This window comes from Octopus sinensis, linkage group LG13 (assembly GCF_006345805.1).
Source record: "Octopus sinensis linkage group LG13, ASM634580v1, whole genome shotgun sequence".
Classification (NCBI taxonomy): Eukaryota; Metazoa; Mollusca; class Cephalopoda; order Octopoda; family Octopodidae; genus Octopus; species Octopus sinensis.
The window spans coordinates 62277863-62292862 of NC_043009.1; the positions used below are offsets into that span (position 1 = coordinate 62277863).

General features: G+C 39.3%; 1 protein-coding gene and 1 long non-coding RNA gene across 2 annotated transcripts in view; both read right to left on the minus strand.

Moving 5' to 3' along the window:
* Positions 1–8033, minus strand: part of LOC118765840 — a 19499-nt gene extending 11466 nt beyond the window's left edge. Inside the window, exons 1-2 of the long non-coding RNA XR_005001736.1 lie at positions 8002–8033; positions 5251–5253 (exon numbers count right to left, since the gene is read on the minus strand). This is a non-coding gene — a long non-coding RNA (uncharacterized LOC118765840). The remainder of the gene's footprint in view (positions 1–5250; positions 5254–8001) is intronic.
* LOC115218316 (alpha-crystallin A chain-like) overlaps positions 1–15000 on the minus strand; it is a 28810-nt gene that overhangs the window by 10817 nt on the left and 2993 nt on the right. Inside the window, exon 2 of the mRNA XM_029788067.2 lies at positions 2541–3230. Coding sequence (XP_029643927.2) covers positions 2541–2615 — 75 coding nt within the window. The 5' untranslated portion in view covers positions 2616–3230. The remainder of the gene's footprint in view (positions 1–2540; positions 3231–15000) is intronic.

A 15000-nucleotide genomic window follows, 5' to 3' on the forward strand; every position in this document is an offset into this window, starting at 1 on the left:
CGGATTAAGTCGATTACATCGACCCCAGTGCGTAACTGGTACTTAATTTTATCGACCCCGAAAGGATGAAAGGCAAAGTCGACCTCGGCGGAATTTGAACTCAGAACGTAACGGCAGACGAAATACGCTGAGCATTTCGCCCGGCGTGCTAACGTTTCTGCCAGCTCGCCGCCTTTCTTGTGTGAATCACTTCATTTCATGTTGTTCCAGTCCACTTGGCTGGCAAAAAAGAGTATTCCTGCGACCGAGCAGCGTCTTGTTCAGCGGAGAAATATATAGGCCAGAGAAACCAGGAAATTGTCCCTTATGCCGTATTGTGGACTAACCAGAAACTAGTAAAATGTGTTAGGGGAGGATGACGAATGGACATATGGAAAACAGAGGAAGGGAAAACACACACAGGCTGTGGACACGCTCGCCCCTCGTCAGTTATCGGTCAAAAAACCAGCACGATTTCGACGTCTTATCGATACTTTTCAAATTGCTGGTGCCAACAGAAAAAAAAACTGCGGAGTATAAATGAGCGAAGAAGAACACAATAAGACAAATACGAAAAAAAAAAGGACGAGGTAAAAAGATGAAATAAGAGGAGAAAGGGAAAATATTAAAAAAATCTTAAAACAAAGACAAAAACGAAAAAATATAAATATAATAAACGACTCCCAGAAGCTCTGTGTGTGTGTGTGCGTGCGTGTGTGTGTGTGTGTGTGTCCATGTTCTGCTTCTGGATACTCTTATTGTGCAAGTAATAAGTGATATAAATTAAATATGTTATGCTGTCAATAATTAGACGATCGCATGTTCAATTCCCGTGAGAAATCTAATGTGTTAATTAGCTCATTAGGTTAACTGCCATTTCTTTCAGGTTTCTGTCCATTTTCAAAGATAATTTTGTTAGGCATAGAAGAGAATTCTATTGAAAATGTACTGATTTATTTTGGCTTTTATTAACGTGTTTTACACAATAAATAATTTTCACATCAAGACTAGGTTTGCATTGATGAAATGGGTGTGTGTGAAGAACCAGCTGGTAGTATATATACATGTGTGCGTGTGTATGTGTGTATGTATGTATGTATGTATTTACGTACACACACACACATATATACATATATATACATATACATACATATATATATATATACATATATATATATGTATATATACATATATATATTATATACATATATAACTATGTATATATGTATATATATATCTATATACACTATATATATATATATATATACATATATATATATATATATATATATATATATATATATATATATATATATATATATATATATATATATATATATATATATATTTATATTATATATATATATATACAGCCGGTGTTCATTCAAAACCAATGAATAGTATCTCACGAAACCGCGGTATGCTTGAATCTCCTTAATAATCTCATAATAATGGTTTATGACTTGTATTACTATTATTCCTACCTCAGTCCATCTAAATGTATATATCCTGTCGTTACCTTTCATAAAAAATAGTTTACATTTTCTTTTTATAACATATTTCTATTATATTATATATATATATATAATATCGTTCATTTAAATATCGACTTTATCAAGTGGTCAGTATGGGAATAAAAACCTTCAAAGGTAATAATTATTATTAAAATTATAATTTAGGGTATCTAAGAGACACCACCACGCTGGAAATAGCAGCCAAAACTTGACTCTAAAACCACATTAAACGTTCATACAGCACCAGGAGAGAAGACAAAAGGACAAAATAAACTAGCAAAAAATTACTGGATAATTACAGATCCCGGAGTTCTGATCTGCATAAGAAATGCTTTGTCTCATCAATGGAATATACACTATATCTCTTAAGATACCCTTAATTATAATTATATATATATATATAAATATTATTAATATATACTGAAAATTAGTAAGGGATTTCTGCAGACGTTTACTGGTTTTCTCACAACATAGGTTATTTAACGATTAGTATATAAATCCATTGGATTATTCTTAATATATTACCTTTAGCTATATAGGTTTCCTGGACAATTTTAAATCAATAATAATTCTTTCTGCTAAAGACACAAGGCCTGAAATGTTTGATGCAGGGGACTAGTCGAACACATTGACCCGAGTGTTTCACTGGTACTTTAATCATCGACCCCGAAAGGATGAAAGGCAAAGTTGACCTCGACGGAATTCGAACTCAGGACGTGCAGTCAGACGAAATGCTGCCTGAGAACCAATGCTGGTTTGCTTACTTGGGAAGTGGGTCAGGGGAATCTTTACTGAAAACCCCGGCAAAGAAGATGGACAAAATAAATACCAAATTAGTACTGGGGTGCGACCCCTTCGACTAAAACTCTTCAAACAGCTGAAGCAAGTAAAAGCTAAAAGCTAAAAGAGCAATTCCCTAAGCTGTATGGTGTGTTATACGATTATTCTGTCAACTTAGTGCTACAGTTTATAGGCAATATGGCCACACTGCTGACCGCTGGCAGTTTATTGTCGCCAGTGAAATAGACCCAAAATAGTCATACTTACCTTAACCACTCTGCTGTTCTCCAACAATCTCTGCAAGAAATCGCCCGAGTCCCCCATTTTCATAACGTTTCGCATTGAAGACAATCATCAAGAATCATGGCGTTCAGTGATGAAAATATTCACTCTAGGTGGCAAAGGGTGTCACTTTGGGCGCTAATGAAAGTCATTTTGTGGTGGTAAACAGAGTTATTTTTGCCAGTAGTGAGGGCCACTTTTGGAAATGAACACATTCACATTAGTTGGTGAAAAAACAAAATTAAGTTTTCATAGCTTTTACAAGCGTGTATATATGCGTTCGTGATTGTGTGTGTGTGTATTTGTATGTATGTGTGTGTGTGTGTGTGTGTGTGTGTTGTGTGTTTATTACATGTATGAACACATGGCTCAAACGGACCCACAAATAGATTAGCACTGCTTCCGGTTGTGCAAAAACTGTCCTGTTTTCTTTCTTGTGTCCACAAATTCGGTTTAAGTTTCAGCTTCTCTTCCCGTGAGTACCAAATGTTTACGTTCTGAGTCGTTTGTCGAACTTGTGGCAGACGGATTTCATAAGACCGTTGCCGGATGAGTATGGGTGGTCGTGGCGACCGTGAAGAGGAATATCTAAGCAATGCAGCCGGTTGTTTGTGCAGCCTGGACGTTCGTTCTCACGACACAACCACATAAAGTCCTTTCAGGAGTACCATCTGCCTGTAAAGAAGAAAAATACTCGCATCATCATCATCATCATCCATCATCATCATGCTTAAAGCCAACGTCAGTAGAAAAAGTGTTTCTATACATATACATATGTATGCTTGTTTGTGTATGAGTGTGTGTGAATGTGTGTGTGTGTGTGTGTGTGTGTGAGTGTGTGTGTGTGTCTGTGTGAGTGTGTGTGTGTGTGTGTGTGTGAGTGTGTGTCACCCATTTACAGGTGAGTGGACTGGAGCATTGTGTGTGTGTGTGTGCGTGTGTGTGTGTGTGAGTGTGTGTCACCCATTTACAATGAGTGGACTGGATCATTGTGTGTGTGTGTGTGAGTGTGTGTGTGAGTGTGTGTCGCCCATTTACAGGTGGGTGGACTGGAGCATTGTGTGTGTGTGTGTGCGTGTGTGTGTGTGAGTGTGTGAGTGTGTGTCACCCATTTACAATGAGTGGACTGGATCATTGTGTGTGTGTGTGTGAGTGTGTGTGTTAGTGTGTGAGAGAGAGAGAGTGTGTGTGAGTGTGTGTGTGTGTGTGTGTGTGTGTGTGTGTGAGTGCGTCACCCATTTACAGGTGAGTGGACTGGAGCATTGTGTGTGTGTGTGTGTGTGTGTGTGTGTGTGTGTGGTGTGTGTGTGTGTGTGTGTGTGCATACAAGAGAAATAAACATAGAAGATGCACTGTTCCTATGTAGAAACTGCAGAAGCTACTCAATGGTATTGTAAGCTGTTCTTCTGAATCAACCGCGATGTAGGAAACCCTACCGTATAATCAGAGTCATAAGTGTTTCGAGCCTTAGTCCGTACGCTTTGACTGAGTGGGCCGGCGAGGGCTGAATTAGTCTGCAGAAGAGTTCCCCCTGCGGTCTCTTGTTTACCACAATCAACTTGACTTGGTTTCAGCTGCCATGCCAATCTCCATGGCGGTTTTCTTCAGTTGCCTGGGTTCCAGTCCAGTTTTCGGTAGGAAATAGCACACTATGTATAGCTGAAAAGCTTCAACAGCTGACTTCGATAGAGAATGCCAAGAGTTTCATCGATTAAATCGGAGCAAGACGTTAAGAAACGCTATAGCACAGTGCTAAGGAAATGCTGTCACGCAATGAATTAAAACCGCATTTCTGATTGAAGCATGCGATTGAAATCGTTAATAATAAAAATAACTAGAAAATCACATTGTCATAAAGATATAATAGAATTAGAGATTTTAAGAATGTAGACTTTAATAGTTCATTTCTTTTAGTAAAAGACACATACTCATTAATAAGCTACTTTCTATATTATAGCAGACTAGCAGTATCGCCCGGCGTTGCTCGGGTTTGTAAGGGAAATAACTATAGAGCATTTTTAGAGTTATAGCCAAAAAATAGCAAAAAAATAGATTCAAAATGGAAAAAAAAATGATGGCAAATTTTTTTTAAATTGTTGACTCATCGTAGACATTTTTAGAGAGTACTTCCCTTATATAATAGCGAAAAAAATGCATTAAAATGGAAAAAAAAATGATGGTAAATTATTTTTTAAAATCGTAGTAGAGAATCATCGTAGACGCGCGCTAATACCCAGAAGGGCTCGATATGAATCACGACTATAAGATACTCGGTTTTGGTTAAACTGCACCGCAAAATGTGGGAGTAGTTAGGAATCTAAATCGTAGGAGACAGACACACAACTTGACTTTTATATATAAAGATATGTCCAAAATTGGTATTCTACATAGCGATGGTGCTCAACCATCGAAATTTCCGGATGTCACACACGAATAATAGCGATACTTTTACGTTCTATCAACTGGATTTTAAAGACCACATGCACTCCCCAACTACATCGGTGTAGTTTCTCGACATTTCTACTTCCGGCTACTGTTACAGTTATCTCCATTGATGTTTGTTTTAGATTATAAACAACTCATTGCAAAGATCCTCTCCGTAAATCAAAGACATTTTATCTCGTTCCGCTATGTATGTGAGATTCGATCGTGTCTGTGTATTTTATGTACAGCTCTGCACTCTGAGGTACTTTACATACTTGCATACATACATACATACATACATACATACATACATACATACATACATACATACATACATACATACAAACACACACATAAATACATACATACACGTATATATAGTGGAGGCGCAATGGCCCAGTGGTTAGGGCAGCGGACTCGCGGTCTCGATTCCCAGACTGGGCGTTGTGAGTGTTTATTGAGCGAAAACACCTAAAGTTCCACGAGACTCCAGCAGGGGGTGGTGGCGATCCCTGCTGTACTCTTTCATCACAACTATCTCTCACTCTTTCTTCTGTTGGCCTGCCCGCTTAGCAAGCGAGGTGACGTCACCTGAAGGCTAAAACAATGCAAAGCGCATTGTGACCAGCGATGTGTAGCAACATCTGATAGCCTGGTCGGTCACGGTGATATATATATATATATATGTATCCACTTCCAAGTAAGTTTTTATCTTAATAATTATGATGTGCACTCTTAACTCTTAACTTTACTGTCTCTCTCCCTCTCTTATTCTTCATTCTTTCTGGTTTTCGCTACCACTCTTCCCTATTCTTCCCTCCCTTTCACCGTTCATTTTCTCTTCCTCCTCCTCCTCCTCGCTGACATGTGACCAGAGGATTACTTTCTTTCTGACTACTGCCTTCAACAAGTGTAGACGGCTTTCCTGTCCCTCTCTTATGCCGTTTTCTCAAAGCGTTCAAAATAATTTTTCCTTTCGTCTCAGCTTAACAACCCTTACCGTTTGTTTTTACTGTGTTATTCTCTTTGTCCTGTCTTTTACTGTTTTTATTTGTATTGTTTTTACTGTCCTGTTCTTGTTACCACTTTTACCCCTCTGCAAAAAATTCCCAAATTTTATTTAATTTGCTTTGCTTGAAGGACTGTTTCAACGAAGTCGTGTCTTGCCCTTACCTTCGAAACACGGAGTAGTCGAAGCAGGGGCAGGTGAAGAAGGGGAATATTCCTTGTGTTGTATGTCTTGTACTCTGTTTTTTCGTTGTTTCAAAAAAGTCCGTTTCCATGTTTTGTTTTTATGTTTTTATGTTTTCGTTTCTCATTGTGCTCTACGTTTTTTTGGTGTCCTGTACTCATATATGCATGTATATATAGATATAGATGTAGGTATGTACATATATGTATGTATATATGCATATGTTTTATTTATTATTTTTGTTATTATATATACATATATATATATACATACATACATACATACATGCATATATATATATATATATATATATACATGCACGCATGCATAGTTGTATTTGTATGGATGGATGGATACACGCTACCATACTTAATACAATGATCTAAACGTTGTTTAAACAATTGAAATTAGTTTTTTAAAAGAAAATTCATGATCCTCGAAGATAAAGCTTACTTAGCAAGGGAAGCGACTCTGAAACAGACAATTAGACTGAAATGTCAGCCACTTTGATTTTGAAGTTCTGTCCCTTGCTGTTCTTTACATGAATTTTTATTAACGCTTTATTATCTCTTTTACAAGAGGTGGAAGCATACAGCATTATATTAGGCTCCATTGACCTGTATGTTCGATGTGCAGAATGCTACTCCAAGACGTTTGTCTATATCATTACATGCTTGTATGGTTTTTGTTTGAGTATTATTTAAGTTTTCGAGAGAGTTTAAGCCGGTCGCTATCAAAGCGAGATGACTTTTAGAGTTAAGAGAGTTCCCGGTGTTTGTGAATATGTGGTTGAGTTAGGGTGTTGGTTGAGTTGTCGATCCATACACCCAACTGCGTGCCTCTATCCACATAATAATCTCGCGTAGACAGTCTTTGGAATATCTTACACATCTTCACTGCGCCTCTAATCAATTGGATTTGGATAATCCGCGACAGTTTCTTTTGCTCTTTTTCCGAGAAACCGGTTATTTCTAGGTTCTATGTGTGTGTGTATGTATGTATGTATGTATGTATGTATGTATGTATGTATGTATGTATGTATGTACGTACGTACGAGTATGTTGTTAATTATTTGAAATCTCCTGAGAAAGGAGCTGGGTTCTAACACAGATACAAAGCTATATCGTTTGAATGTAGAATATGCGTGTATACACACACACACACATGCACACACACACACATACACACGCACACGCACACACACGCACGCATACACACACACATATATATATATGTATATGTATATAGGCATATATATGTTTGTGTGTGCGCGCATTCATACATACATACATACATACATACATACATACATACATACATACATACATACATACACAGACACGCAGACGCATGTGTGCATTCATACCCATGCATGTGTAAAACTTGGCTATACATACATATATATATATATATATGCAAATCACCAGACAACAGATTGAGGGAATAAGAGATTAATGAGCCGAATGATACGGTAATATTAAAATGACATTTTAAGTGCATATGAAAACAGAATGACAGAATATTGGTGGGAGTGAAGCAACTGGAATGACCATTCGTTTATTGATTCTGTGCAACTTTGCCACCGATGAACGTTTACATTATCTCCTTGGAAACCTAATAATCAACACCACCACCACACCACCACCCTCACAAATACCGTAGAAAGACCACCACAGCCACCACAGCCACCATAACCACCTACCACACCAGGACCACCACCATGACGACAACAACAGCAACAATTAAAACAATAAAAGCAACAATGTCTTCAGCTGCTGCTACTACTACTACTACTACTACTACTACTACTACTACTACTACTACTACTACTGCTGCTGCTGCTGCTGCTGCTGCTGCTATTAGCCCACCACCAGACCAATACCACCACCACCACAACCACCAATACCACCACCGCTACCACCACCACTACCACCACCACCACCACCACCACTTCCACTACCACCATCTCTACTCCCACCACCACCACCACCGCAACCACCTCTGCCATTTTTGCTATCCCACAACTACAATCCACCCTGTCACCACCACTACAACCGCAACTACTGCCATTACACCATTATCACAAAAGCTATGCCATTACAGCCATCATACTACTACCACTACAACTACTGCAACCCCTACTACAAGCACCGCATCAGCATCACCATCACAATCATCATTCGCAATATCAACATTCGCACAACTTGCATCGAGGCAAACCATCGTGTCACAAACACCACTAGCACCGCAACCATTACGCCATTGCCACCACAGCTGTCACCATCGTCACACAGTTGCTACATCACCATTACTACAACCATGACTGCATCTAACACAACCACCATCACCACCACAACCCAAACAAGTGCCACCACCGCTACTACAACCGACACTGCTATCACAAACAACACAATCACTACCTATGCAACCACCTAAACAACGACCACCGCAAATACTATTACGATCAGCACAGCTATAACAACTACCATCACCACCACAACCCAAACAAGTGCCACCACCGTTACTACAACCGACACTGCTATCACAAACAACACAATCACTACCTATGCAACCACCTAAACAACAACCACCGCAAATACTATTACGATCAGCACAGCTATAACAACTACCATCACCACCACAACCCAAACAAGTATCACAACCGCTACTACAACCAACACTGTATCACAAACAACCACCACCTAAACAACCATTACGATCAAGACAGCTATAACAACCACCTTCACCACCACAACCCAAACAAGTATCACAACCGCTACTACAACCAACACTGTATCACAAACAACCACCACCTAAACAACCATTACGATCAAGACAGCTATAACAACCACCTTCACCACCACAACCCAAACAAGTACCACCACCTCTACTACAACCGACACTGCTATCACAAACAACACAACCACTACCTATGCAACCACCACAACTACAATTACGACCAACACAGCCATAACAACCACCATCACCACCACCACAACTACAACCGACACTGCTATCACAAACAACACAACCACCACCTAAACATCCACCACAACTACTATTACGATCAACACAGCCATAACAATCACCATCACAACTACAACCCAAACAAGTACCACCACCGCTACTACAAACGACACTGCTATCACAAACAACCACCACCTAAACAACCACCACAACTACCATTACGACCAACACAGCCATAACAACCACATCACCGCCACCACAAGCCAAACAAGTACTACCATCGATACTACAACCGACGCTATCACAAACAACGCAACTACCACAACAACCACCACAGCTATCATTACGACCAACACAGCTATAACAACCACCATCACCGCCACAACCCAAGCAAATACAAATACCACTACTACAACCGCCGACACTACTATCACAACCACAAGCAAACGAGGATACTGTATGTGGTCGCATGATTTGCTAGTAAAAGCAGCTAAATCTCTGTTCAAATCAGACCCTAACAGTTTAAAATCAAGCCAGATACATTAGATAATGTGGTCCTAGGTAGACGGGGTCCTGAAAAGATTATGACGTGATGGTCACCGCTGGAAATTCCGTTGTTTCGCGTTCCTATCGGTCTTGATGCTGAACAAACAACCAGACTAACAACCAACCGCCGCCGCAGCTACCATCACCACCATTAGCCAACCATCGACAAAGCCATGATACAACTACTACATAACGCTACCACCACCAGCACCACCACCACCACCACCACCACCTCTACCCCTATTACTGTCAGCAGAGAAATCACCATCGATGCTGTAAAATAAACTTCCTCCCCGCATCAAGTCTCCCAGTCCGCACCAGACAACCGCGGACGCCACCGTCACCGTTACCACCGCCGCAACCACCACCACCATCACCACTACCATCGCAGTCACCACCGCACACTCCGCACCCCAACACCTCGCCAACCAGCCAGTGTTCAGCCCATTCAACGCAGACGTTCGATGCAGCAGCCAGTTACACTTGTGCTGCTTTGTTTCTCGATGCCGCATCACAACATATCTCCAAGTTTTTTGGCTCACGTAACACACAATTGTTCTCGTATATATGTATGTAGATATGTGTGAGTGAGTGAGCGCGCGGGCGCGAGTTTGCATGAGTATGTGTGTCGTCTGCGAGCGGTGGACGCCGGCATAGCCGAGTGGCTAAGACGCTCACATTGCAATCACGAGTTTCCGGGTTCGATCGTACATTAGGGCAATTTTTTGCAAATATTTTTTTTCCTTCGTTTTTCTTTCTTTTTTTTTTTTATTCCATTTCTTGTTTTGTTTTGTTGGAATTTAGAGTCGACCCAAGTCATTTCAGTGAAATGGAAGGGGCAGAAACTCTGGGAGCCCCGACATATTCAGCTTCACACTGATTCTACCGAAGAATAACATTGAGAGTTGCAAGTATATCTGGTATATTCAGCCGCAACATTTAAGATGGAGGTTTTATACATACATACATACATACATACATACATACACACAGAAAGCTAATTCGAAGACTACAGATCCGATCCATCGCTGGAACTATAGAAATCTGTAAAACTTTCCAGAAGTTTATCATTTAGATATATATGAGCATACAGTTCTAAATTTAAGAGATGAGGAATTATGTACATTATTTACATTATTTACATTATTTACATTTTGACGGATTTTGTCCTCATCTTGTTTGTTGTTAACACAACGTTTCGGCTGATATACTCTCCAGCCTTCATCAGGTGTCTTGGGGAAGTTTCAAACCTGGGTTCTCATTCCTGAGGTATTTTTCAATGTTGTTGTTTTTGTTATTATTATTATTATTATTATTATTATTATTATTATTATTATTATTATTATTATTATTATTATTCAGGTCACTCGGATTCTTGGGGTTAAGCCCGCGCTCTTAACCACTACGCCATATGCTCGTGTGCATAATAATAATAATAATAATAATAATAATAATAATAATAATAATAATAATAATAATAATAATAATAATAATAATAACAACAACAACAACAACAACATCGAAAAACACCTTAGGAATGAGAACCCAGGTTCCAAACTTCCCCAAGGACACCTGATGAAGGCTGGAGAGTATATCAGCCGAAATGTTATGTTAACAGCAAACAAGATGAGGACAAATATCTGTCAAATATAAATAATGTAAATAGTATATGAGCATGTCTAGAAATGCAACTATATGCATGAGAATACATACATAAAAAAAAAACATACAAATCTGTACATATACATACAGACAGACTGACAGACAAACAGACAGACTGACAGACAAACTAAAATACTGTCTTGATGTTGGTATTCCAATGAAGAGCTTTGGATCTTGGTTAGAAACCGGCTTTTTCTCTTTTGCCAAGATATATCGAAATAAAACTGAACAATGATATATATACAGGCGCAGGAGTGGCTGTGTGGTAAGTAGCTTGTTTACCAACCACATGGTTCCGGGTTCAGTACCACTGCGTGGCACCTTGAGCAAGTGTCTTCTACTATAGCCTCGGGCCGACCAAAGCCTTGTGAGTGGATTTGGTAGACGGAAAGTGAAAGAAGCCCGTCGTATATATGTATATATATATATATATATATATATATATATATATATGCGTGTGTGTGTTTGTGTGTCTGTGTTTGTCCCCCTAGCATTGCTTGACAACCGATGCTGGTGTGTTTATGTCCCCGTTACTTAGCGGTTCGGCAAAAGAGACCGATAGAATAAGTACTGGGCTTACAAAAAGAATAAGTCCCGGGGTCGAGTTGCTCGATTAAAGGCGGTGCTCCAGCATGGCCCCAGTCAAATGACTGAAACAAGTAAAAGAGTAAAAAGAGAGAGTATACAAATTTATACAAACACCTGGAAGTAGTGTGTTTTCGAAGAAAAGAGTTAAAGAAACTAACGCGGATTCCCCAGTTCAACCAACGCACCAAGTCAACCACATATTTACAAACACCGGGAACTTTTGATTCAAAAAGCTTTGTCGCTTTGTTAGCGACCGGCTTGAACACTCTTAAGAAGGACTTAAATGAAACTTAAAGAGAAACCTTAATTCATAGATACAAATGAAGGCGATGTCTGGGGATTATAAAAATCTGCAAGACAAAGCGGGTGGTCGGTCAAAATTTATTCTAAATTAAAAAGAGAGAAAGAACATACACACACATACATACATACATACATACATACATACATACATACATACATAACATACATACATACATACATACATACATACATACATACATACATACATACATACATACATACATACATACATACATACATACATACATACATACATACATACATACATACATACATACATACATACATACATACATACATACATACATACATACATACATACATTATAAACAACCCATTTCAAAGATCCTCTCCGTAAATCGAAGACATTTTATCTCATTCTGCTATGTATGTGAGATTCGATCGTGTCTGTGTATTTTATGTACAGCTCTGCACTCTGAGGTACTTTTCCCCTCTTCCATATTGTTCACATACAAACATTCAAACATACATACATACATACATACATACATACATACATACATACATACATACATACATGTATATATATAGATATATATGTAACTGTGTGTTTATGCATAGGTGTGTATAAGTGCTTAAATATAGTTGTTTGTGTATATTTTATATACACCTGAAAGCATTATATGTGACACCTTACAGATACACAAATCACATTTTTATTACCATATTCAACTTCCTAAATCTTTCCACCAAGTCTAGAAGTTACATGTGTTAAGATGGGGGTTTCTAACCCTTTTTTTTTTCGCGCCGTTTAACCCTTAGGAACTTACCAAAGGAAATTTACCACCATCACCACCACCACCCTCTCATACATTTCCGTTACATTTCCACTATAAATGTTACAAATTTTAGCACCAGGCCTGCAATTTTAAGGAGCGGGGATTAACCGATTACATTGACTCTATTACTTAACCGGTGCTGTATTTTATCGCCTTAGACGTACTTGAACTCGGAACGTAAAGAGCCGGAGGAAATGCCGTTAAGTATTTTGTTCGACACGCTACCGATTCTGCCAACTCGCTACTTTTTACACGTCTATAATTCTATCGAATTTTGGTCCAAGGCCAGGGAATTTAAAGAAAGGAGTCACGCGATTAGATTGACCCAGTGCGTTACTGTTACTTATTTTATCGACCATGAAAGGAGCAAAGTCGACCTCTGCGGAATTTGATCTCAGAACGTAAAAAAATCCGTAAGAAATGCATCTAAGCATTTTGTCCGGCGTGCCGGCCATCATACCAGCTCGCTGTCTCAGCACGTCTACTATAATAGAACAACTGACAAAGGGGAAATGTAAAATGCTATTTTTAAACAGTATTATTTTGAGTTCAAATAACAATAACAATAAAAATACTCCATAACAATGTTATTTCCTTTTTACATTATTTACATTCGACGGATATTTGTCCTCATCTTGTTTGTTGTTAACACAACGTTTCGGCTGATATACCCTCCAGCCTTCATCAGGTATCTTGGGGAAATTTCGAACCTCGGCTCTCATTCCTAAGGTATTTTTCGATGTTATTATTATTTAAATACCTTAGGAATGAGAACCCAGGTTCGAAATTTTCCCCAAGACACCTGAAGAAGGCTGGAGGGTATATCAGCCGAAACGTTGTGCAAAAACGAGTAATCTTCCAACGGACCGGCCTTCCATCCAGGGGGAGGCTATATCCACCACAGAATCGGGGAAACCGGCATTATGAGCCTATGGCTTGGGAACCACCTTTGACACTTCTTTGATATGAGGTACATGTTTTCTTATATCGTATTGTTGGCATCCTTTTGTCACGGGAGACAATGGAGTTGCGCATAAACTATTCCAGTCTGGTTTTTACATTTCATGTCCTCTCCAGTTTTGCGCAGGCATGGGCTAGATGTAAGAAAATCCTGGGTAGCCCAATCGTCAGGAATCCTCTCTCGACCTTGCTGACGTAGTCTAAAGGAGTGCAGAGCATTACGTTTGGCATCAGCTTCGTTGCAGGAGCTACCGGAAGAGTGTCAAATCGAGCACTAAACTGCATATGGATTTCTTTGAAGGTTGTCTCCTTTCCGTAACCCTGGATAGGGGCCCATACCGGGTACTGTCAGCAGGAGCCAGCTGAATCCGGGACTCGTGTCAGGCAGGGTCGTCACTCCCTGAAGTAGTGGAGAAAATCGCTAACCACAGAATCGGGGAAACCGGCATTATGAGCTTATGGCTTGGGAACCACCTTTGACACTTCTTTGACATAAGGTACATGTTTTCTTATATCGTATATAAGGTAGATATTGCCTTACACAAAATATAAGCTATACGTTGTGTTGCGCAAAATGCTCTGTAAGTTGCATACTGGTTCATGTTTCTGAAGTGCATTGTATTTTAGGTTACACAACATTCTGTTGTGTAACACTTTATATACAATGCATTACACAGCCTTATGCGGTTGTATAACCTTATACGGTTAGGCAACATATAACGTGCATCTAATATGTATTTTTTTTTTCTTGAGCGTTAGGATTCATTAGGCCGGTCACCCGACTTCCTTTGCGTATAATAAGTGAACGATATTACAACATTCCCCCACTGAACGGGACTCCTACCCATTGTAGGGTACAAAGCATGCAATTTTGAAGGGAAGACACAAATCTATCACAACGACTCCAGTACTTGACGGGTTGCTTTATTTCATTGAGCCCGAAAAAACAAAAGACAAAGTTGACCTCGGCAAGATTTGAACTCAGAACGTAATGAGCATGTTG